Source organism: Cricetulus griseus, chromosome 7 (assembly GCF_003668045.3).
Source record: "Cricetulus griseus strain 17A/GY chromosome 7, alternate assembly CriGri-PICRH-1.0, whole genome shotgun sequence".
Taxonomy (NCBI): Eukaryota; Metazoa; Chordata; class Mammalia; order Rodentia; family Cricetidae; genus Cricetulus; species Cricetulus griseus.
This window is the reverse complement of record NC_048600.1, coordinates 8392283-8418340: the sequence shown is the minus strand read 5'-3', so window position 1 is coordinate 8418340 and position 26058 is coordinate 8392283. Positions and strand designations below refer to the sequence as shown.

At 41.1% G+C, this 26058-nt stretch overlaps 1 protein-coding gene across 10 annotated transcripts in view; it reads left to right on the top strand.

Moving 5' to 3' along the window:
- Positions 1–26058, top strand: part of Ltbp1 (latent transforming growth factor beta binding protein 1) — a 373886-nt gene that overhangs the window by 328284 nt on the left and 19544 nt on the right. For 7 of the 10 annotated variants that reach the window (XM_027426071.1, XM_027426069.1, XM_027426068.1 and 4 more), the window contains 7 exons: positions 327–452; positions 3874–4017; positions 13009–13188; positions 14619–14705; positions 16425–16553; positions 17245–17385; positions 18610–18780. In XM_027426071.1, coding sequence (XP_027281872.1) covers positions 327–452; positions 3874–4017; positions 13009–13188; positions 14619–14705; positions 16425–16553; positions 17245–17385; positions 18610–18780 — 978 coding nt within the window. The remainder of the gene's footprint in view (positions 1–326; positions 453–3873; positions 4018–13008; positions 13189–14618; positions 14706–16424; positions 16554–17244; positions 17386–18609; positions 18781–26058) is intronic. The other 3 variants (XM_027426070.1, XM_027426076.2, XM_027426074.2) reach the window with 1 other exon arrangement.

The window sequence follows — 26058 nt, the reverse complement described above, 5'->3', positions numbered from 1 at the left end:
TGTAGGAAAATAAAGCTGCCTTTGAAAATAAACACTTGAAAACATTTAGGAAATACTGACCATGTCTAATTGCGGCAGTCATTTCAGTGTGAAAATATTTCCTGGGGAAAAGTCAATGTTTTCTCATAGACCCCGCTGTTTTAGCTACCAAACCATTTTCATCAAAACATTTTATTAACATGTACGGTGTTTTTAAAGTTCTTTTTGTGTAAACATGATCCTCCCATGTAATTATGCTATAACAGTGCCCTTGCTTATCCATCCCATACCTGGTGTTTGTCAGTCTGTGTTTATTTCCTGCCTCATGTTCAATGTCTCTTTTGCAGATATTGATGAATGTGTAAACAACACTGTGTGTGACAGTCATGGGTTTTGTGACAACACACCTGGCTCTTTCCGCTGCCTCTGTTATCAGGGCTTTCAAGCCCCACAGGATGGGCAAGGGTGTGTGGGTGAGTTTTCGGTTTTTGTTTTGTTTTCTCCCCTCATCCTGTTTCATACATCTTTACCAAAAGAAATGAATGCTATCAAAAATAGGTGAATTCAGGCAGGAACCTTCTCACCATGGTTTGCTTTATATCATAGGATTTGAGATTGCGAAAATTGTATGTCCTTTGGCCTCTGAAGGGAACAGAGACATTAAGAGGGACATTAGGGCTATTTTTAAAGGACATCTGGTTAAGTCTAGCTGAGTAGTCAGTCTCCTGTCCCCAGGTAATGAAGTCTGTCACGTGGTACTGCTTGCCTGTCTTTGACACCTCATTTAGCAGCACGTTTAAGGATAAATTACGGGCACACGGCTTCCGGGAATAACCCCAGCATGATAATGCTTCCAATTGTGCAACTGCTACTGGATAGACGGGGCTGGGAAGGCTCCCATGCCATCAGATGTCCCAGAGTGTAGTCCAGCACAGGCTCAGAGAGGCGAGCTCACATTTCATATTCTGATCAGCTGTAATGTCTGCGAACTTGTTATGAAACATGCTTTCTGTTAAAGCAGTTTCATAGGGAAAGGTGGGAGGGGGAGTTATAGAATTTACAACTTCACACACTATGCAGCCTTTTCTTTATTCTCCTGAGAAAAGAGCTGTGTTTGCCACAAGGCAGGTGCCATTCAAGGCGAAGACAGTGACTTACTTGCTTTGGAAATTTGCCAACCAAGCACCAGGTCATTTACCATTTAGACCTGACCTGGACGAACTGTAACTACTTTTCTGGTATTCGTTATGGAAGCTCAGTTAATTCCTAATTACAGAAAAATATTCAGGAAGCAGCCATGTAGTTTTCACAAATTTGCATAAACAATTGCCGAATCAAAAACCACAGGTCACTATTTAAGAATTATAAGGAAATACAGCTGTTCAACGATACAGCTAAGGTTAGCCTATGAGACTATCTTGGATGATGTAGACAGGCCTGTCATCCCAGCTCTTCTGGAGGATGAAGCCTGAGGATTTCAAGTAAGTTGAAGGCCAGCTTGGGTAATAAGACCCTGTTTTAAAATCAAAATTTAATAAATAAACATAGTTTAGCAATGGAACGTGTACCTAAAATATAAGAGAACTGCCTATGTTCAATCCCGGGTACCAAGAAAATGATGGTAGGGTTTGTTTATCTTTTGACTCACAGGCCTTGATGTGAGCTCTGCTCATCTTCCTTGCTTTATACTTCCTCAGCTTTCCTGTACCAGCGACGTTAGGCTGCTTGTGGTTGGTCACACCACTAGTCACTGGCTTGGCTGTCACTTGCTCCTTCTGCTGTGGTTAATCTCCCCTGGGCATAACATTTGATCTACAGCAAGTACTCAGTATGTACTGTTTGCTTGTTTAACACTGAAATAGCAGATGTTAACTCCACAGGGCTCCTAAGTCCCTGCTTACTGGTCATTCTAAAGGGACTAACCTGTGTGCCTAAACCGTATTGATTTTCCAGTCTGGCACATGGAGCATCACTCTTAGAGAATGGGTCTTGGCTATTACTTTGATAAACTCAGTAAATACCTTTTTAAAAAATGATTGTTTAAGAGATATTAACTAGGGGCTAGAGAAAAGCCATGGCTGCTCTTCCAGAAGACTTGGGTTCAATTCCAGCACCCACATGATGACTCACAACCATCTGTAACTCTGAGGGCACCAGGCATCTACATGGTGCACAGACAAAACATGCAAGCAAAACATTCATATACATAAAATAATAATAATACAATTTTTAAAGGGATGTTTCCTGACTACCTAATACAGGTACTTCTCCTCAAAGAATACTATATAGCATTTCAGAGAAGAAATTGTGGATCCAGTCTCTGGTAGTTCTGTTTCCTCTTACCTGGGCCTGTTCCCATGCCCCATCATATGTTCATCATTCGGATCTGGGTTCAAATGACAGCTCTCTAACATATACCTGCATGGCAGAATCATTATTGCATGCCTCTTTGGAGATGTGTTGTTTTAATTCCCAGCATCCTCTGCTTGTGGGATTTCCTTACTAATTTCTCTGACTCAACTCTAACTAAATAAAGGCAGGAGCTGGGCCAGCCTGACTCAAGATCACACCCCCACATGGGGACCCTAAGGACCTGGCCTGCTTGAGTAAGTTAAGATATACCTCTAGGTCAAATGAACGCAGTCTGGAAAGAGAGCTTGCTGTAGCCAGGCTGGTAGTATAAGCTGGGAACTACAATTTCATTTCTTATTATGTACCTAAAATTAACAAATGTGAGCCAGCCAATTTCTAGAGTCAACTTTTCTGATGGAAATTATGACCATGGTGATTAAAGACTTCAAGCCCACTTTGCTTTATGGTACCACATCTTTTTTTGTAAATGAAACTTGGGTTATTGGGTTTAAATCAGTTTATGGACAAATGAAATGGAAAAGTTAGGTAATAGTCTGAAACTTCAAGGTCCACAAGCCTATCCAAAATAAACAAAACAACTCCCCCCACACAAAAAAAACACAAAACAAACTAGGTATACAAGTGAAAATAGGCTGTTTTTCCCCACTCCTGGATGAGTTGGGTAATTGCTCACATTTTTAAATTTGTAAAGATTCTCAAGGTATAACTATGAAAGCTGGTATTTATACTTGTTAATTCCGATGAGCTGTGAGTAACTCAGGATGGAGTTGGGTACTTTGCCGACTGAGGAAGCCACCAGTAAAACTTTTTAGGAACAGAAAGAGAATTGGTCCTATTGGACAAAGTCAAAAGAATAAATAGCCTTTCTTTGGGGCGTATAAACTACAGATTTGGGTGAAGCAAATCTGTTGACTTTGCTTTAATGATATGGATTTATGGTTAGGCAAAGGAAACATTGATCAAAGTAGATGTTACAATGGGGACATCGACAGAATAAGGAAAGACAGTGGAATTGGTCACTAGTTATTGGACCAATCGGCTTCACCTGAATGAAGAACGTGCCCTGCCATCCAAAGTCTATTGTTAACTTAGGCTGAAGTGTATTTTATGACATGGAAGTATCTTTTTAAAACCTTACATCTTAAATCTAAGTTCAGATCGCCCAAGTGCAGAGGCTTCTGACTTTTCCATGAATTATGATCGATAGTAGAGCTTTGGGAGCCTTGTGTGTTCAATATGCTGATCAGCGAGGAAGACAGTGCTGGATAGTCAAAGGGGCTCACGCTATGCTCCCAGAAAACTAGAATTGAAGTTCAGAACCTTATCTTTGTGCTTGCACTGTCCTTTCATCCAGACCAAATTGTCGTGCTCTGCCTGCAGGACCCCTTTGCTGGGAAGGATGGAGTTGAGGGCTCGCTGGAAGTAGGCTGGCTTCCAGCAGCCACTGCCGGCCTTGGCACAGCAGGTAAAGCAAGAGCTGTCGGGAGACACATCTTACTGGATCTGTGCTTTCTTTTCCAGATGTGAACGAATGTGAGCTGCTCAGTGGTGTATGTGGGGAGGCTTTCTGTGAAAACGTGGAAGGGTCCTTCCTGTGTGTTTGTGCGGACGAGAGCCAAGAGTATAGTCCCATGACTGGGCAGTGCCGCTCCCGGGCCACTGAAGGTAAGTCCCAGGGGCACTGTGCAGGGGTTGGAGGGCGTCTCTGAAAATGGGGCTGATCCAGGCCTAGGCTAGACCTGGAGATGAGTGAGACAGGACATGTCCTGACACAATCCTGCCTCTGCAAATGTCCTAGTTACTATTACTGTGATGAAACATCATGACCAAAGCTTCATGGGGAGAAAGGCGTTTGTTTCAGCTTAGACTTTCAGGTAATAGTGCATCAATGTAGGAAGCCAGGGTAGGAACCTGGAGACATGAGCTGTTGCAGAGACCATAGAGGAGTGCTGCTTCTTGGCTTGCTCCTCATGCTTTGCTCAGCCTACTTTCTTATAGAATCCAGGACCTGCAGCCTGGTGGCCCCACCCACAATGGGCGTGGCTCTATCCATCAATCACTACAGTATGCTGATTTCTATGGAGACATTTTGATAATTTAGGTTCCCTCTTCACAGATGACTTCAGCTTGTGTCAAATTGGCATAAAACTAGCCAGCACAGGTAGCTTTCACACTCTTATGCCTTACCAGTAAAATGCAGGTGATGGCTATCAGGGTTAAGGGACCTCTAGCGTTCCTTCCAACCCAGCAACACCATGCTTAAAAGATTCAAGATGATGTGGACATGTGCTGGGAATTGCCTAAAATCTAGAACTCTATCAGCTAGTGTTTAACATGGCTTCATCTCACCAAGTTACATAAGCTTCCTTTCTTGGCCCTTGGGGAAACTTGTCCTGATGCTTCATTAAATTAAAAGCAACATACGGGCCTCTCAGGGTCTACAAAGACTTCCACTTAGAATTCTTGAGAGTTTTGCCAGAAGTTGGCCCTTAGAGAGTTGCTATGTTTACATTTGTTTAAAATTTGATTTAGGCCATGTTGTCACTGAATAAATTGAAATGGAGAACTGACAGCCTTCCAGATAAATTAATCACCTTCCAGATTGTAGGTTAACCTATTAGTTGGTGCCATTTAGCTGTAATTGGTTGTGTGTGGTTTTTTGGGTTTTTTTGTTTGTTTGTTTGTTTTGTTTTGTTGTTTTGTTTTATAAAGCAAAGGACCAAATGGTCCCTTGTGACCCAAATATAATGACACATAGGTTATTTTACTTTCTGGTTAAATCTCAGTGTTATCCATCTTCTCATAACAGATTTTACTATTCATGTAGAGGAGACACTTGTTCTGTGTAAAACAATTATTTTTGTACGTCATGGGAAATAAAGTGCATTTTTAGCCATACATTTTTCTCAATGATCAAATGTGGAAAGGGAAAGGGTACAGAATTAATTGGACACTGATTTAAACATATCATTTAAAGGCAAGGTGGCAGGTTATCACTGAAAGAGGGTTATTGTTCATTCCAGTAACCACTTCCATGACACCTATATGGTAAAAAGCTTTTACTTATTTGTACCTGCAGCACCAAAAACCAAAATGAAAGACTGGTTGGCCTTAAATAACCACACTGCCCTTTTTTTCTCGGTCCTCGGTTCCATTTCCAGAGTAAAGCCTTACCCACAATGTTACTTGAGATGCATTAACATATTATATATAATATTATAGCATTATTCATCTCTATGAAGATTGGTAGTCATGGTAAAAGTAAATGCATATGACACAATGTTAAATTTAAAAAAGATATTCTAGTGATGATGCTCTATAGAGGGAGGGGTGAGAACATATGAAAAGATAATCATAGGCCTTTCTGGAAATTTTAGAGATTTTCCATGTTATCTATAATGTTTTAAATTGGAAAGCCAGAGTCTAGTTCACCCACATCTTCCTAGCTGTATAAATATGGTCATCTCAACATCTTTGTGTTTGGGGTTCTCATCTATAGAATAGGGAGCGATGTTTCATTTACTTCACAGAGCTCTGTGAATTTTGAGTGAAATCATATAGGCAGTGTCACTTGTGAATGGTAAGTACAGTTGTGAATGGTAAGTACAGTATGAAATGTTACAGTGAGCTATATCCCAAATATATGAGGGAAATCTATTTCCTTGTATGGTCTATTCCTAAAGAGTGGACCTTTTCAACTACAATTGTTTTTGCTAGAGTGTTTTAATAGCATCAAGAAGTGATTCATTTATGTCACATTAGGGTACATGTCTATAACTTAAAATTTGGCATTTCTTTTTTAAAGTATTTTCTTTTCTTGTGTGTATGGGGGGGGTACAACGTTTGTGTGAAGAATCATTTTCCATTGCTCTTACATGCTATTCATATGTTATTCATTGAGGTAGAGTCTGTTATTAGCCTTGCTAGCCATCATGCCCTAGTGAGCCCCATCTCCACCTTCTGAGGTTAAAATTACAAGTCACCCTCTACTTGATGTCTGGGGCCCTGAACTAGGCCCTCAAGCTTGCCTGGTAAATGCTTTAACCACTGAACCATCTCAGCCTCTTTTTCTCCACTTAGGCTAGAGTTTAATAGAGCCTTCTTGGTATCACAAGATAATCAGAACCAGTAACTTACTGTCAACTGTATTCTACTACTTCTGTGTGTGTGTTATGTGTTACATATGTGTTATGTATGTGCAAGGAAAAGCCAGAGAACAGCATTAGTCTTCTCTTATATCATTCTTCACTCTATCTTTTGATGCAGGGTCTCTCACAGAACCTGCAGGTCTCATACTTGGCTAGACCCGGGACCTGGAGAGCTTCAGGGACCGCCTGTCTTTTCCTCTCCAGTGCCAGCATTGCAGGCATGTGCTGCCGTGTCCAGCTTTTTATGTGGGTACTGCACATCCACGCTCAGTTCCCCATGCTTGCACCACTTTACTGATGCACCATCTCTCCAGGCCACCCACCCCGCCACCCACTCTGTTACTTTGTAAGCAATAACATCTTCCTTGCTTCCTCTCTTCTTTCCTTCCTTCCTTCCTTCCTTTCTTCCTTCCTTCCTTCCTCCCTTCCTCCCTCCCTCCCTCCCTCCCTCCCTCCCTCCCTTCCTTCCTTCCTTCCTTTCTTCCATCCTTCCTCCTTTTCTTCCTTCCTTCCTTTCTTCCTTCCTTCCTTCCTTCCTTCCCTCCCCTTCTCCTCTCTCTCTCTCTCTCTCTCTCTCTCTCTCTCTCTCTCTCTCTCTCTCTCATTTTTGAGACAGGGTTCTCTGTGTAGCCCTAGCTGTCCTGGAACTCACTCTGTAGACCAGGCTGGCCTCAAACTCAAAGATCCACCTGCCTCTGCCTCAGGTATGCTCCCCCTGCACTTGACAGTATATAGCCCTTTCTTTCAAAGCGCTGGTCCACATCTGCTTTGGAGGTTTTCCTATGACAAAGTCCCCACCATGTGCTTCCCTTCTTCCCATCTCAGCTTCCTTGATGGTTTTGTTGGCCATCTCTCTTCTCACAAAGAAGTCTTCCAGTCAGCACTGTCTGTCACAGGATTGACCCTTCACTTCTCTGAAGGGGCTTACAAATGTCAGCTGCTTCACATGATCACCTCCCTCTAGCAACCCACACTGCAAGGAGCCCCCACACCACTGGAACATACCTGTTCCATCCTAGAGGTTGCTATAAATCTGGTCCAAAGAGGACTATCTGTCTCTCATGAAGCTTTTTGGAAATTTTACTTGTTACTTCAAATGTGACCTTGTTGGCACAGTCTGGGCCTCTCACTGCTGATGCCATGTGTCCCTGTGGTCCAGGATGAGTCTGTGCTGGTGTGACCTCTGCTTTTCCCTACCTCTCTGGATGTGCCTCCCAGTCACAATCATCCTAGGATGCTCTTCTCCTGGGTGCACTCCACACAACCCTGCTTTGTCAGGAGTTCCCTTCTTCATCTGTTTCTGCTCATTTTTCTCCTCACCTTTTCCAGTATCTGCTAGCATGGCTAATGTTTTCAATCTACCTTCTCTCCAGCCTGTACCCCTTCCCCGCTAAGCCTTTACCAGAACAAACAAAACCAAAACAACAACCTGCGTCAGAAAGCCCACATCCATTAGCAATGCAACAGGTGCTTTATGGCCAATGTTTTGTACATCATCTTTCCAGTGACTTCGTAGGTCTCCATCAGAAAACAACAACAACAGAAAACAACAACAACAACAAAAAACTATTGATTCTGACAACTACTTATCATGTGCTTTTAAAATGCAAGGTCCTCCGGTGGTTCTCTCAGAACTCTGCCAGCTACTCCAGCACCTGCGCAAGGACAACCATACTCACCACCTGACACACCACTGTTCACCCATTAATACATTTCTGGACCATCCTCATCTCTCAGGGTAACAGTCTAAAGTTTTACTGACCAGGTATCCTAATTAGATCCCAGTCTTGCAGCTAAAATGCCTTCTGTTGACCCCCACCCAACTCCATTCTGCTCACACAAACACAGGAACAGTTTACTTTTTGTGCCCCAGTCGTACCCTAATTTGGTGGGGTTTGTTTTTTCTCTTCTGAATCCATCTTTCAAAAACTAAATTGAGATGTCACTTCTGCCAGGAAGCCTTCTGTGGTAGCCTTCTCTGGACTGTTCTTTGCATTGTGACTTAGGTGTGAATAATGTCCAGGAGTGGACACTACAGCCCAGTGCACACAGCTTGTTGGCATAACTCCCCATCACACTGACCTCTTTAACTAGAACTTCTGGCTATGATGGCGCATGCCTGTGATGCCAGCACTTAGGAGGCTAAGGCAGGAGGATGCCAAGTCTGAGAAGCCATACACAGAAGATACCCCATGTCCTAAAAACAAAACAAAGAGTGGATAGGAACTGTGCCCATGTGCTTTTTTAAGTGATGTATTCTGTGTTTTGCTTCCTGATTTCATATTTATCTTCCCCATCTAAGCAGACCACCTTTTGGTGATCTTACCTTTTTCTCTACATTGCTTCATGTTCCTGTTGTTGGTGACTTCTGAAATTCACTACAGCCCTCTCCTAAGTCCCACTTTCAAAAACAAATGACACCTTCCTCCTTATTTTGCAAGTTCTCAAGTGAGAAAAGTAGAAAAACACTATGTGTGCATCTCTTATGTTGCATTTTTTTTGAGACAGGATTTCCCTGTGTAACAGCCCTGGCTGTCCTAGAACTCTCTTTGTAGATTATGCTGGACTGGAACTCACAGAGATCTGCCCGCCTCTGCTTCCCCAGTGCTGGGATTAAAGGCGTGCACTACCACTGCCTAGGAAGTTCCATTTTTACTATGTCTTGAAATATTATTGTAGAGTTACCTTGCTCTCAAAATATGAGGTAATATAAAATATTAATGTCTGGTGGAATTTCCCAACTAGAACAGAGAATCAAGTTTCCTGGGGTCATTCTGTTAGAAGTAATTCACTGAATATTATCACCTCTGTAAGGCTTGATAAACAGGTCCTCTCAGGACTATGAGCAGTATGGAACTGGGCACAATTTATATATACCCCTCTGCCACACTCTTTGACCATTGTGATTGACTATCTCTAAAGGGTTTGGAGAAGATTAGGTCTTGACCTTCAGAATGGTAACCATGCATAGGCAGTGTAGAGGCAAACAGCTTGCAGCGACCTTCACAATACACTGCAAATACAATGGAAGGTGAATTCAAGATCCATTTCCACTTTAAATAAATGAGATAAAAACATTCTAGATCATCTCACGCCATCAGCGGACTCTAGGGTCAGGCATGTTTAGGGAAGAGAAAAGAAGGAAACAGCCTTTATGAGTGAACATCCACCCCTCATTAGCTGAGCCAAAAGCATTATCCCAAAGGCTTTGCAGGCCGCACAGCAACTCCAGTCCCTCATTCCTATGTAGAACAGAGGGCTGAGTCCATGCAGTCCATAGGAGGCCATGCAGATGACCTCACACCAGCAAGGGTCGCCTGTTCCCTCTCCTCATTTATCATAAGAGAGAAAAGGAAGAGCAGAGTAAAGGCAAGCAACTCGATACGCTAAGATGTTACATCCCACAGAGAGATGGACACTTGGTGCCGACCTGGGTTTCTGCCTGCAGAAGGTGAAGATGCCATCATTACCTGCCTCATGGAGCATAGTTACTCTGTGCTCACCTGAAAGTTCTTTAGCAACAGTTCCTTCAAAACAGAACCACCTGAGGCTGGGGGTGTGGTTCAGTGGTAGAACGTGGCCTAGCATGTATAGGGTCCTGTAGATCCCTGTCACTAAAACCAAACAAAAAGTAAAATCAATGTAAAAATGTCAAAACCCTGTTGATGTTCTTGCTATCACTATACATACAGCTAGGATGAAGGTGTGTATATTGATCTTCATACCCAAATGATGGGCCAGATAGCAAGTATGAATAAGAAAAATCAAATCTGAAAATGCCAGAGAAGTAATATGTTTCTTAGAAGTCTGTGGCATTGGATGTGGCATGGCCAATCTTACCAATAGTCTTTAAGGAAAAGAACAACCATTTACTCCATTCCTAACAATTTTCATAACCATTCATTTGACTGTAGAAAATCATCTTCCAATGGAACCTGATGCTCCTGGCAACAGTGGTCTAAACTCACAGAAATTCTTCAGAAAAACTACCGTGTGTGTGTGTGTGTGTGTGTGTGTGTGTGTGTGTGTGTGTGTGTACACATTCTCTCTCTCTGTCTCTCTCTCTCTCTCTCTCTCTCTTACACACACATGCATTGATCAGAGATTTACACACACACACACACACACACACACACACACACACACACACACACGCATTGATCAGAGATTTTTTTTACTCCAGTGGAAAAAGGCTCCAGGAAGTTGATCGTTTAAAGGTCTGGGAGATGGGGATGCTGTATTTTTTTGCCCAGAATGACCTCTGTGGATCAGTTTTTGAAAAAGAATTTGTGTTTCTTTCCAACATGGATGAAGGCTCTCCTGACTCTCCATTTCAGCTGTGTAAACACTGAACTCTCAAACAGCTTGGAAAGAAAATAAGAACAGCATTTGAAAAAAAAACTGAATAATACAATTGTATTGCTGATTATTTCTCTTATGTAATATCTCTACCTCCTTCCAGTGCAAGGCAAAACACAAAGATAATGTTGTTGTCTTCTGTGATGTAAATGTAAAAAAAAGAACACAAAACATGTACTATATAAAAATTACATCATGTATATGCATATAATTTGTCATGCTTTGATTTGGAATGAACCCTTGTTTTTTTATTATCAACATTGGAGCTCTTCTACATAATACTACATTTTATTAAAATAAATCAGACATACTCTAACTTTGTACATAAGGAAAATATTATTGATCTTTTTAAAAACTTCACCTATAAAACTGTTGCTTTTCTGATTTATGTTTTTAATACATTACTTAATAGCTACCATTTTTTGCCTACCTGAGAGTAAAACTGAACAGTAACATTGAAAATATTGTAGGAAACACTTATAAATTTTCCTGTAAGGTTTCTGGAAATGATTTAATCATAATTTTAAATGGCTATTCTTGATTTTCCCTAATAACTCTGTTCATAAGCCCTTTTGGCCAAGATGGCTTCCATCAACACAGAAGTAAAAGTCTATCCTGCCCATGTGTGAAGCAATTAATTTCAGGCAAGGCTTACCCAGTCTACACACAGAGGACTGATTTGAGACTACTTTCTAGCTGACACATGGGAATCTGTATTTTAGTCTTTTCCTAGACTTTTAGTCTTAGTTGGGATACCACCTGCTGGGCAATTCATTTAGAGTCCAAGCTCAAAATCTGTCAAAGAGAGAATCAACATGTAAAGTTCTAGAAGGATCTTTGGTGTTCTTGGCACTCTGCTTGGAGGATATCATGGATCTGAAAGGTGGTTTGATTCTTTGCTTGTTCCATAAGAGGAAGTAAGACAATAGTTTCCTGATGACATTTTGTGAACTCTTGCTTTAGAAATGCCCTTAAACTGCTTAGGGTCAACTTGACCCTGACAAAACCAATACATAGCAAATGATTGTGAAAATAGCTCATTAAATGTCTCTCATATTGTGACCTACCAGCTTCAACAGTGGGTAAGTCTGTGTTAGATTCTTAATCTTCCCCTTACTCATAACTATTCTCTTTTGTGGTTTCTTTGAACCTAATAATCCAAAATGGTAGAACTCTAATGAAAACATTGTGTTAATAATATGCTAAGTAACTAGGATAGCCACTGCCAGCTCTTATTTTGTGCAGTATAAAATAAAAACTATAATTGATAAATTCCAACTGGGCCATAGGCAATCATCCGAATTCTATAGCATTTGGTGGAAGAAATTATATTACTTTCCAAGCTGTGTCACAATATAATAATCAAAGATGTAAATCAATTCAAATCTAACCATGCCATTATTTATATTTTTTCTGGAAATGAGTAGACTTTGTTGTTGTTATGTACGTTATTTCATATCACCCTGTTCGTGTACTGTCATAGAGAAAATGTTAGAAAATGTCTTCCTTCAGGGCCCATCTGAACAGAATCTGAACCCAGACTTGCAGTCCTACACTGCAACTTTGTTGGAGCTCACAGCTTCCTTCTGAGTTATATATTTTCACCATTTAACTAGTTAGATTTTTCAGGGATGAAAGGTTGTTTATTGGGCTCCAGGTTACCGCATTTTTTTTTTTCTACTATCTTCCAAAATGCACTGTTCAGAACTGACTTGGGCATGGTTGATCCAAATAACTGCCAAAGGGTTAATTATTACATGTGGTCCCAGATCTCTGGTCCCATCTGGGGAAAAATTTTAATAACTTAAGTAGGTGTTACAGATCTATAAAGAATGGCCCTTGGTTGGCAAAAAAAAAAAAAAAAAAAAAAAGGAGCAGATATGGAAACTTCTCACAGCTAAATTTACAAGAATACAGTAATTGGTTAACGTAAAAGGAAATGGTTTTGACAGATTTACACTCTGGAGTGTATTAAAACCTACCAAAATTCAGGGTTCAAGTGCATGTTTATCTTAACGTGGGAGAATCTGGCCCTGAAGATGAAACATGATCTCCTGTCAAGAACATGTAAGAGACACAAGCCCATGGCCTCTGTCCTGTCTTGATTTTTACTTGACTGTCCCACCAATGTTTTCTCTATACTTTTTAGATTCTCGTGTAAATCATCAACCCAGAGAAGAAAAGAAGGAATGCTACTATAATCTCAATGATGCTAGTCTCTGTGATAACGTGCTGGCCCCCAATGTCACCAAACAAGAATGCTGCTGTACGTCAGGTGCTGGCTGGGGAGACAACTGTGAGATCTTCCCCTGCCCTGTCCAGGGGACAGGTAAGATCTACTGACTGTTGTGTTCACACTGCCTGTTCGCATGACATGATGTTCACTGGCCTGAGAAGGGGTACCTTTTAGTTATGACTTTGAGGTCCTGATATAGCATTCTCTGCCTTAGTGACTCCAATGAGCCTGTCCTTCAGTGAACTACCCTCCAGCCCAGAGCCTTTGCCCTCATCCCACCTCCATATGAATTCTTTTATTATTATTATTATTATTATTATTATTATTATTATTATTATTATTATTATTTTATTAGTTCAAATTAGGAACAAGCTTGCTTCAGATGTCAATCCCTTCTCCCTCTCCCTTCCCTCCCCCCCAACATCCCACCTGCCCCTAGCCATACCCCCTCCACTCCCCAGGCAGGGTAAGGCCCTCAAAAGTGGCTCCCCAAAGTCTACCACATCATCCTGGGCCAGGCCTAGGCCCTTCCCCATGTGTCCAGGTCAAGAGAGCATCCCTTCATACTCCATATGAATTCTTAAATTCTGCCTGTCATAGGATGCACGGTTACAGTCAGGCTCTATAGGATGCTATGAAAGATAATTCAGTTTTATTTCCTTTTAAAATAAGAGAAATCTCATTATTTACTTATTTGTGTCTGTGCATATGTTGGCATATGCTCACTTACATGTGTAGGTTAACGTGTCCATTTGGGTACCCAGAACCAGGTTTCCTCCTCCATCATTTCCCATCTAGTGTTTTGAGGCAGGGTCTCTCCCTAAACCTTGGACTCAAGTTTTCTCAGCTAGGCTGGAAGACATCATGCCCTAGCGATCCTCTTGCCTCTGTCCCCTCTTTAAGCTGAGATTATGTGGGTGCTGGGATCTACACCCCTGCCCTCCTGATTGAGGAGCACTCTTAAGTGATGATCTGTCTCTCTAGTTCCCCAGAGTCTTCCTATTTTATACTGATGACAGCACTGTTATATATTTAAGACAAACTGTTCCTGTGTGGGCTCTTACTAAACCTTCAGAACACTAACCACCATAGTAATGCAAAAATAGCAATCATGATATTAAATAAAACATGGGAGAAGTAGGACATATGGCAGGTTGTCAGGCATGGTGGTGCATACCCTGAATTCAAGTACTCAGGAGACAGATGCAGACAGATCTCTGTGAGTTCAAGGCCTGCCCGGTTTGCCTAGAGAATCATAGGCTGGTCAGGACAATACAGTAAGACCCTGTCTTAAAGAAAAGAAAAGAAAAATAAAATGTATCAACTTCTAGAATTGGCCATCTTCTCACCTAGTCTGTGACTTTGAGACCATGCTGGATTTATTGATCGAGTATTTAAAAGTTTCTGAGTCTGAGAAGGAGAAGCTGGATTAAAAACATGTGCTCGGGGAAATGTTGATGCTTTGTTTTCTTTTTTGACTGATTGCATTTTTTATTTTTTGCTTTTGTCTCTCTTAAAATCAGCTGAGTTCACAGAAATGTGCCCTAGAGGGAAAGGATTTGTCCCCACTGGAGAATCCTCTTACAACACCGGTGGTGAGAGCTATAAAGGTCAGTGTCATGAGTTTGCAACATGTGTCTGTCACTCGGGTAGGAGCCTGGCTTGGGTTACACAGTGGTAGAGTTCTGTTGGGCTGTGGAAACTGGTGGCTGTGCCCCTTTTCCACCCCAGGAGGAAGATCTCTGAGGATGCTGGACAAAACTCCGATTTGAGGTCAGAATCCCAGAGGCTATGTGACCTTGAGAGGTCATATGACCTGAGTTTCCAGCTGTTCAGCTCTGAAACAGGAATTTTTTCAGAATTACAGTGAACTTTCAATGAAATAATATGTGCAAAACTACTTACCACAAAAGATTGTAGTCAGGAGGTATTCTTTCACCTAGACATACACTCCAAATTATATAAACCATGAGCATGTAAGTTTGATTATCATGGTGCCCTTTATGACTAGGTATGAAGCTAAGAATCATACTTTTTTTAGTAGCCTTTCTTGCTCTTCCTATACTGTTTATCTAATGCCCATAGATTCATAATGAAAACAAGAAAATGGGAAAAATGAAACTGGCTATTTTATATCCTTAATGCTATTGTTGAACAAATAAGTGTGTAGCCTTTTTTTAATGGTGAATGTTCATATATAGGAACATTTCTTCATTAACTGACTTTTGACAGTTCCATAGTAGAGATATTATAATGAAATACTATATATAAGGTAATTTTTTCCATTATAGCTTAATAGTGAAAACTGGAAAGTAGCTGGAAAAGAGACTATGAAAATGGCTTTATTATCCATCTACTTTTGGAAAGCTAGTATTTGAATGGTATGGGCTAATTCAGTAGCTGGGCAAGAAATTCCATTTGTGTTTTTAAAATACATCTATGATTTAGTCCAACTGGATTGGAAGACTTGGTTTGCAGTATATGTTGAATGGTTTTCACGTTCATAAATATCACATATCCCATTTTTACAGGAATGCAGTTAAAATGCACTTCATGTTATGAACCTCAATTTTACGATACAGCCATCCTCTCTTTTATATAAAACCCAGCTCCTCCTCCTAACGGTGCTTCCAGTGTGGAAGGAGATGGGATGCAGGCCCTTTACTGCCACACATTCTGTGCTCCGCACTGCCTTTTTCCATTTGTATAAATTCGAGCATGTATTCCATGGCGTTGAGAGTTTTCAAAATAAGAGCTAGATGGCATTTGCTCTGAACTTCTTGAACAGGCAACCTCGGAGTGTCCAGAATCCTTAATATAGATTATCTTATTTATCCTTGGAATCCTAGTACACTGGTGGACCCGGCTGTATCCAGTTTATCATGGAGACAACTGTGATGGCCAAGGGTTAATTCAGTGGGGGAAGTGGGCCTGCCAACCCTCTTTATAACTTGCAATTCCATGGATTTCCCTCCCTCCGCAGAAAAGATCTTCTTCGTGTCCATCAAAGAGTTCTTGGCATTTTGTCCATCTCAGCTAGTAAATGGGGTGACATTTACCACAGATAGAAAGGCCAATTTCATGAAGGCTACATTAGAGCAGGTTCTGAGAGCCACTGTGGAATCCAAAGACTAGCTCACTGAGGGTGAGGTGGCATCAGAACATATCTCATCACATTCTGCATCTGTCAGTTGGGTCCAATTTTAAGAATTTTATATTCTATATCATAAGAATCTTTTGAGCATAATAATATCTAATCTAAAACCAGATATTGGTTAGATTCTTCTTCAAGTGAAAATAAAAACATATTCCTATTTCTCTTGCCATAGATGCTGATGAATGCCTGCTGTTTGGGGAGGAAATCTGCAAAAATGGTTACTGTTTGAACACTCAGCCTGGGTATGAATGCTACTGTAAGCAAGGGACGTACTATGATCCTGTCAAATTACAGTGTTTTGGTAAGCTTTAAGAGAATATAGTAACGTGTGCTGGGAAAATGTACAGGAAAAAAAAAGGAATGCTATGTAATAAAAATGCTATAATTTTTATTTATAAATTTTATTTCTAAATTGTGTCTTTAAAAGACAAGTGTTTTGTAGATCTCTTTCTTGAGCAAGATCTGAGAAATAAAAACCTTTCATCCTTGTATTGAATGGGTGTCAGGAAAGGAGTTCATTGTCATTGTGGAATTACAATCCAGGTCACCAATATGACTGCAGAGTCCTCCTAGGCTGTAGAACTTCCTGTTCCATCAGTCAGATCAGTAATGCAATCAGAGGACATTTTTAAATATTCACATAGACTTTAATCCTTAAGCAGAAAACCATGTACTATAGGCAGAAAAATTCAGCATAAGGAAATAATAGTAAAAGTATTCTTTTTTAAGGGCATTTTATCTTAAGTTTCTAAGCATGTTCCATTCCTTTACATATTTCCTTTACATATTTAATAGCAGCAGTAGCAGCATTGCTTTTCCTCAGTGACTCTGTCTTTCCAGCCACAGGGTTCTCCTGTGGATGATGATGTGTAGTTAATTCAAATGTGATGGCTCTTGGGATCAGGACTGAATTTATCAGCATGTTAACTTTGATAACTGTATGAAGCACAAATTATTGCTGATTTTCTTGGGTGATTTTTTTTCCTCTTAAGATATGGATGAATGTCAAGACCCTAACAGTTGTATCGATGGCCAGTGTGTTAATACGGAGGGCTCTTACAACTGTTTTTGCACTCACCCAATGGTCCTGGATGCCTCTGAGAAAAGATGTGTGCAGCCAACTGAATCAAATGGTATGTTTGGATGTGAGATACAAATGTCTATTCAGATAAATGCTCAAGATTGTCTTTTAAACTAAAAATGGAAATGTCTCAAAAATAGGGACATTAATTCCATGGTTAGCTTAAGGAAGTAAAGAGAGCTACTAAGAGAAATAATGAGATATATATGGTTCATGTGTAGATTTACTATTCTGGATGTATTAGTTAGGGTTTCTATTGCTGTGAAGAGACACCATGACCACGGTAACTCTTATAAAGGAAAACATTTAATTGGGTGGCTTACATAACAGTTCAGGGGCAGGACATGGTGGCATGCGGACAGACATGGTTCTGGAGAAGGAGCTGAAAGTTTTACATCTTACTATTCAGGCAACAGGAAGTAATCTGTGTCACTGAGCATGGCTTGAGCATACATGAGACCTCAAAACCCACCTTCACAATGGCACACTTCCTCCATCAAGACCACACTTCCTCCATCAAGACCACACCTCCTAATAGTGCCACTCCTTTGGGGGCCATGTTCTTTCAAACCCCCACAGTTCCCATTAAGGGAATATCAGGATACAGAGGGGCTGAGCTCATGGAAGGGCTGTTCCACCTGAGCATTCGTCACACTTAAACTTCAGAGGAAAATGAGAGGTCTGGAAAAATAATGTGTTTTCCCAGGGTGCATGACATGGATAAAGCTAGACAGAACAGAGTGCGAAGTTCAGCAAAGTGAAGACTTCGAAAGTGCATAGATGGAAATCCCCACTAGTCTCTGAGGATGTGGTGTGTCTTTGATTATTGTTATGATCAATCAATCACTCCTCATATTTAGGAGATTCCTTCAGATGAAACAAAGGTACAAAGTTTAGAATTGAACATTCTAGAGTGAGGTGTTATTAGGCCAGGGTTTGAGCAGATGAAAAGAGTAGAAAATCATGGATACGGAAGGAAGTGGCAGAAGTTGACAGAAGCCCATCAAAGGACAGCAAGATAATGAGAACTTTCTATATTGAGAGGACTGTCTTAGGGCAAGCATTCACCCAGACGGAATGTCAGCTGATGGAACAGCATTCAGCTGGAGATGACAAAGATGTGATCTGTGGAAAGAGCAGGCTGAATTGAGACTATTCCTTGGAAGTTGCTCATAGAAGTAGGGATGGAAACTTTGAAACTTGCTGGCTTCCACGGCAGTGTCGATGAAATAGGAATAACAGTGCAATTGTCATGGAACCATGTCTTCCTTTTCAGAACAAATAGAAGAAACTGATGTCTACCAAGATCTGTGCTGGGAGCATTTGAGTGAGGAGTATGTGTGCAGCCGTCCTCTGGTGGGCAAGCAGACAACGTACACCGAGTGCTGCTGTCTGTACGGGGAGGCGTGGGGCATGCAGTGTGCTCTCTGCCCCATGAAGGACTCAGGTGAGCTGGTGTCCTGTTTATTCTGCACGAGGCCTGTGACACGTGCTCTTCATCTCCTGTGGAGCTTGGCATGTCTTTCATATAGCCTTTCTCCTTGCATCTTTATTCATCACAGGTGGTGTGTGTGCTTAGTAGAAGATATAGTTATATAAGCATGTACCTCCTGGTTTACCTTCAAGCCAGACCACATCATTAATTTTTGAAGTCATTGTTCATTTTCTCCCAAGAATGACAAATGACCTGAAGAAATATAATCTAACCATCTGTGGAATAATTTTTTGCACCTTTTTTTCTAATTTATATTTTTAGATGCTTCATTGTTCTTACCCAGTTTTTAAAACGGAGAGGGGGAAACACATTAGAGACTATAATATATTAATTGAGGTAGAAGTTCAAGTGTTGATGCCAACCTCCATATAAGAGATACTGGTAGAGCATGCTAATCCAAAAATTCAAAAAGTTCAGACTTTAGACCACTTCAGATTTGGGGATTAAAGATGCTCAATTGGCGACATCTATCCGAAGGTCCCCAAGTCCAAAAATCTCTTTAGTTACTATTCCATTGCTGTGAAGAGACATGGTGACTAAGACAACTCTTATTAAAGAAGGCATTTAAATTGGGGCTTTCTTACAGTTTCAGAGAGTTAGTCCAGAATCATCATGTCATGGACCAGACAGGCGTGGTGCTGGAGCAGTAGCTGAGGGCTTTATATCCTGATATACAGGCAGAAAGCAAGCAGAGAGAGAGAGAGAGAGAGAGAGAGAGAGAGAGAGAGAGAGAGAGAGAGAGAGAGAGAGAGAGAGAGAGAGGAAGAGAGAGAGAGGGGGGGGCTGGTATGGGCTTTTAAAACCTCAGCCTCCACCTCCAGTGACACACCTCCTCTCACAAGGCCACACCTCCTAATCTTCCCAAACAGTCCCACTAACTAGGGACCAAACATTCAAACATAAGAGTCTATGAAGCACCGTTTTCATTCAAACCATCCTAGCTCCAAACCTTGAACTATTTCTGGTCCCAGGCATTTCAAATATGGGCTGTTCAACCTGTTTGAGAAAGCTGGCTTGTTGTGTAAAAGTCCTTGCCGATAAGCCTGACCACCAGTCCCTGATTTGACATGGTAGAAGGACAGAACAGGCTCCCATAAGTTGTCCTCTGACATCCACACGTGTGATGTGACATGCATGCCTACTCACTTGCACATAAATAAATAAATAAATGCCAAAATTTTCCAAGAAATTATTAGAAAGAGAAGGAAAGAATGGAAGAAATGAAGAGTGTTTAAGTAAATCTAATTTTTCTCCAAGTTTTGGGTGTGAGCATCAGTTGTTCAATTGCCTTGTGTTAGAGGATGTTTGGATCCTATGCTTTCTGCCTGGCTGTTTGGTGGCTGCTGGTTTATGTGATAACCCTTTTTTTTTTCCTTTTCTGACCACCAAAGCCACTTCTTGTTTTAAAGAAAGGTACTGGAAAGTGTTGTATATTGTTTTCTCAAATGGACTTAAGGCTAGAAAACCAGCATATTTGAGCAAGATGAAGGAATTCATAACCAGCACATACTCTCAGAGTAGCAAGGAAGGTAGGGATTGCTGCAAGAGGGGAAGTACATTAATTTTTGGCTAATTCAATTATTAGAATATTTCTTTCAAGCTGCTTCATAGATGTAGCATCCCTGCTTAGAAATAACTTGAAACCAATGTAGCATGAAAAAGAAAATAATCTGAAATGCCACACACAAAAAAGCAAATCCCTAAAGTAATAGATGGAACTGATAGCAGCTCAGCACTGGGAAGGCTAGATTCTAGGGTTGGATCTGCCACACTGCCCACGGCAGCAGCCTTCCATGAGAATATGCATCACTAGCTCATGGGGTTGTGGTGAGGGCAGGAGAACGTGGGACTGCTGGTGACCAGCGAGGCAGATGCCACCGGGAGACAAGAATAAAATCAGTGTAGAGATGAATACAGCAAGGCCTGGCTCTCCTTATTGTGTTTCAACTCCTCCCTATCTCCTTGTCCTTATTCAGTGCTTTTCATTAAAATAATAATAATAATAACGAATAACTGAATGAATTAAAACAACAAAAGAAGTTGTATTTCCCTCCACCTGCCCTGTCACATTTGTATTCTTCTCCCTGAAGATATTCACCCTTGACAGTCTCATAGGCTTTTTGCTTTATGTGTCCATTTAGTACAGATTATGTTAGTCATTGGTGTATATTTAGTGTAATATTTACTGAACTCAGTACCAGCTGTCGAAGCAATGCTTTGTTTTGTTGTTGTTGTATATGTCAACACTTCCTAATCGATGCTTACCTCCTAATCGATGCATTAAAATGGCCACAAGCCATGCTTTGTACATTTTGACATCATCTCTCTTAAGAGCACCTGGTGGTATTTTAGGACTGCTGGAAGAAGGGCTGTGCAGAACCTGTTCTATCTATGCAGCCTGGTTTATTTAGCCTCATCTCATACTGGACGTTGTAATTGTTCCTTCATAGCCTTTCTTGGCCCCGACCCTGACTTTCCCATTGTAAACAATGCTCCAGTGAACTCCCGTGTGTGGACCTATAGGATGGCCTGGGAAGAAAGCGCCCACAAGTTAGAGCACCAGGCTGGGAAGTGCATTCAGTTTTAACTGACTCTTGTTATTTCCACCAATGCCAAGTTGGAAAAGTTATACTCAGGGCAGTAGTGCCATTTTACCAGTAGTGCCATTCTTCACCTTTGGAGAATGCTTTGGTTGAGAAAGGAACCTTGGTGGATACACAAGGTCTACTCCTGAGCTACACACCCAGCCCCTTCAGAATTGTTTCTCCTGTGTGGGTAATGTACATTGTAAATGCATTGCCCTTGTTTCTGAGCAGTTGGAGGTCTTTTCCTAAGTTTACAGGTGATTTGTGTTTGTCTTGTTGCAGCCTTGGATCTGTGTCTTCTTGCTTATTTGTAGGCGTGGCATGGCATTATTTGTTGACAGCCCTGGCCTTTGGACTCCACTGTGTGTGTGGTCATGGATGCTCTCCAGGAAGGGTTTGTGTAGCACCATGCTTTATTCTGTCTCCAACTTGATCTCTCTCAATGCTGCATTTACCACCTATGACTGACAAGCCAAGCACCTTTGATAATCATAGTTAATTGACTGCATTTTCAAAAGAGACATCCCATCAGGGCTGGGGAGATATCTCAATGGTTGAGAGAATACTTTTGATCTTAAGTTTGGTTTCAAGCACACATGTTAGATGGCTCACAACCACCTGTAACTCCAGTTCCAGAAGATCTGATACCCTCTCCTGGCCTCTCAGGCACCTTCACATATGACATACATACATACATACATACATACATACATACATACATACATACACTAAAATAATATTTTCAAATCAAATGCATTTTCTAATGTAACAAAAATCAAAGGCTCTTATAACATGTGTGGTTACCTAACACCTGGACATGAATTAAAAATCAACCAATGCAGAATTGTCATTTATATAAGTTTCTCTTCTACATTGCTGCTTTATGAACACAAAGAAGAAGCCCGTGAGCTAGGAGTCTCACCTGAACTCCAGCCCTGCTTCCAAGGTTGTCGGGATGAGAGTACAGGATTCTGCATTCTCCAAGTGCCTCCACTGTAGGTCTAACAGCTAGTGAGATTCTCGGTTTACCAAGGAGCATCTGCACATGTTCAAACCTGCTTTCACAATGAGACTCTCAGAGGAACCAGAGAATGTGTGAGGTTTAAAACTGGATGCCTGTAGTTCTGTCTCTGGACCTTTTTAAACTCTCCATTTCAGCATCTCTCCACTGTTGAGAAGCACAGCCTTATCCTTTGTTAATTCAAACACTGGACTAGACCCAGACAGACAGACATGGAACCTTCCAGTTTCTGTAGGAGGGCCGCACTGTTTGGGGGAACAATCTGTTACTGATGGAAACGGTGCTCGGGGAATTTGTAGACTAAATCACAGTGCCTGTCATCAGCTCTGAGCATTAAAGTGCAGTGTAAGTACAGCTCTGGCTCACGACAGGCCTTCACACTTCTGGTCCAATAGGTCACAGGCATTAATTCTTGCTGGAGCAGCAAGTCTGGGAATACTGGCAGGTGGAGGCTGTAGGAGTGGCCCGTTCCTTGTGGTTCTCTGAAGTTAGAAGTTGCTCTGTGGGTTGGTACTGCATGTGAGAGAAATGAGTGGAGGGTGAAGGGTTATGTCAGAGAAAAACTTGCATGAGAAAAACTATGCCATTGTGTAATTCTGCTCACTTTTGGGGCCACTCTGGATTTTATGTCAGTCCTCAGCTAGTTAAAGGGGCCAAATGGCAGGCTCGTTTAGAAGAAAGCTCCAGATTATTTGTGGTCAAGTGAAGGGTGTGACAGTGGTGTGGTGAGCATGTGCTAACAGCCTCTGCCTTCTAGAGCCCCGGAGGCCTCCCTCACCCTCTGTCCGTTCCTGCCACCTCTGCCTCCCTCCCTCTCCTTTTGCAATACCCTCTGCTGCTGCCCAGTCTTAGAATGTCAGTGGCTGAGCTTGCTCTGGGAGGATCCCCAAATATGATCTGTTTATCACCGTATTGAGACTGTGAAAGGCAAGGCTGTTAAGAAAACCAGTTCAAACCAAATAAACCCACTGTATCCATATTTCAGATGAGAGAGAGGGCAAGCATGGTTTGCTCCCTGGAAAATGTTCATGCCATGCTAGAAGGATATCATAGTTATCAGAATATGGGATCTTTGATTAGACATTTTCTGCTTAGTTTTCATGGATCTCAGTGCCAGGCATTGTTGAGAGTTATTCATTTCTTCAGCCTTAGATGCACAACCACTGCCTCCTTCTGGAAGAGGAGATGTGTCAGAGGCAGAGAAAGGTAGCTTACCTTGCCATGTCCTGTTCAAAGGGCAGAGTCAGATCCAGGCATTGCATCGACTCTGTTGGAACTGCCTTAGTGTGGCCCAAGTCCTCCCTTTCCAGAGAATGTAAAATGCATTTGAAATAAACAGTATTTTTTATAAACATGAAAGTAGGAGTAAAGAATTAAAGCTGAAACTTTCATGTTGTCATGTGGTGTGCTAGCACAAGCAAAGGGAATGTGGTTTAGAGCAGCAGTGAGTGTAGTGAGCCAAGAGAATACAGTGTCCGCCTATCTCCACAGGCACGCCGGCAGGCAAGGTGGGTCGTATATATTCAACTGGCAAATGGGTTAAAGCCAAAAGTTCTTGGCCAAGTAAAGTATAAACTTATTTTTTGGAAAACATACCTATAATTTATTATACATATATTGTATTGTTATCAAATGGAGATAAAAATCTTTCTGTGAGCAGCAAAAGACAGTCAGACACATTTGAACACTAGATTCTATAATGCCCAGGAGTCACAATATTTGCAGTTGTACTATTTGAAGAATTTTACTCCCGATGAATAAATCGTTCAGAGAGCCACGTTGTAAGTTAACTGAACATAAGGTCTTGATAAGAGTCCTCACTGAAATCTTTGCATTCAGGAGCTTGCCTAATGGGATAACTGCTGTGTTGGGAGAGTGCTCCCTCTTGGCAGTCTGTTGTACTACACAAGTGTTCACCTCTGAGGCATTCTGGAGAGCTCAGGTATTGGTCAGAGTGACATTTGCTTTTGTTTTTATTAATGTCCCAATGGGAGCATTAGTGACACAAAATGAATACATTTCAATTATATTTCAATACTGATCAACTTATAAAAGTATTGTCTTTCTGTATTACAAGGAAGCAATCTGAAGATGAAATGCCTATCTATATCTGAGTCACTAAGTCTAGTTTGGGGAGCTCACCATGTAGATGAACTGCCCTGTAATAATGTAACTGCTCTGTAATGAGGAGAAATGGAATCAGTTATGCCCAGAATTGATTGATGAGTTGTGGACATCTATACAGTAGAAAATACTATGCAAGCTTTTTCTAAATGAAGCATGGCTACAGGTCCTCATAGAGGATACTGTCTAAGCCAAATTTTAAACTTTGATTACATTTACTTATCGTGTGTATATGTATGTACGTGCATTCACGTGCCACAGTGTCTGTGTGGAGGTCAGAGGATAACTAGCAGGGGTCAGTTTTCTCCTTCCTATCCTCTGGGCCTGGGTCATCAGGCTTGCCAGAAAACATCTTTACCTACTGAGCCATCTTGCCAGCTATAAGCCATAGTCTATAAAAAGGCATAGAACAACATGAGCAAACTGTCCTTTGCATAATAAACTAAAGGAAGAACACATATAGCTATGTTGATGACTGGTTGTGAGTCTATCGCCTTTTCATTGCTTGAATTTGTTTTTACTATATAGGTTTTTTCTATATATTGTCATACATATATGGATATATATGATCATCTTATTTTAAATACACAGAAATGTCTATCTGAAACTTGAACTCATAAAACAGGGACTAGGTATAGCTATGTCAGCTCTGTTTCCCCATTAAGTGATAATGAATGATTGGTGAATAGCACAAAGCCATGCAATGAATATGCATGAGAATCCACAGCAATATTACCTAATGGCTCCTGTGTAGGTAGGCACTACCCAAGCAAAAGGTTTTTATAAGTTATTAAGTTGTGTAAGCTACTCACATGCCTTATGCTAAAGAGAATGGTTGTTATTGCATATAAGTTGTGCACCTCTTGTGGTTGACAAAAAGAGATGACTTTTCAGAGATAAGATCTAAATTGTGGGTCATTTTCCTCTTCTCACTTTAAAATTAAATTTAAACGTTCCATTTAAATTTAGATTATATATTTCTTCCTTCATTTTGTTATTTTTTGAACATATATTCTGTGGTAGGCCAAGAGGTTTGTGACAAATTCACAGTTTGTGTTTGGAATGTAAGGTGCCATTGTGAAGTAGGGTGTTTGTTCCCAAATATTCTCCTAAGTATACATGTGCTACATTAGCTATGCCAAAATATTGTAAATATCCTAATTGCTGACCTAGCACAGTGCTTTTTTTAAATATAGTTTTACCCAACTAAAATAATTTATAAGCTGTCTTAGAAATGGTTGAGCCAGTGATTTCCACATCCACGCATCCCCACGTTCCCAAAGACCTCAGTGCAAGACATTGCTTAACAGTCCTGAGGTGTGAAAGAAGACAGACATTTGACTCCCAGACAACATTTGAAAAAACACCGTGACTAGGCGATGGTTGAAAAAAAAAGAAGAAGAAGCCTTTCGGCATCCACAGTGTAAAGGCTTTTCCAAGAAATGTTTCCAGAGAATGTTAGTAATAACTTTGGAACATCCCACATGGGAAGCACAGCAG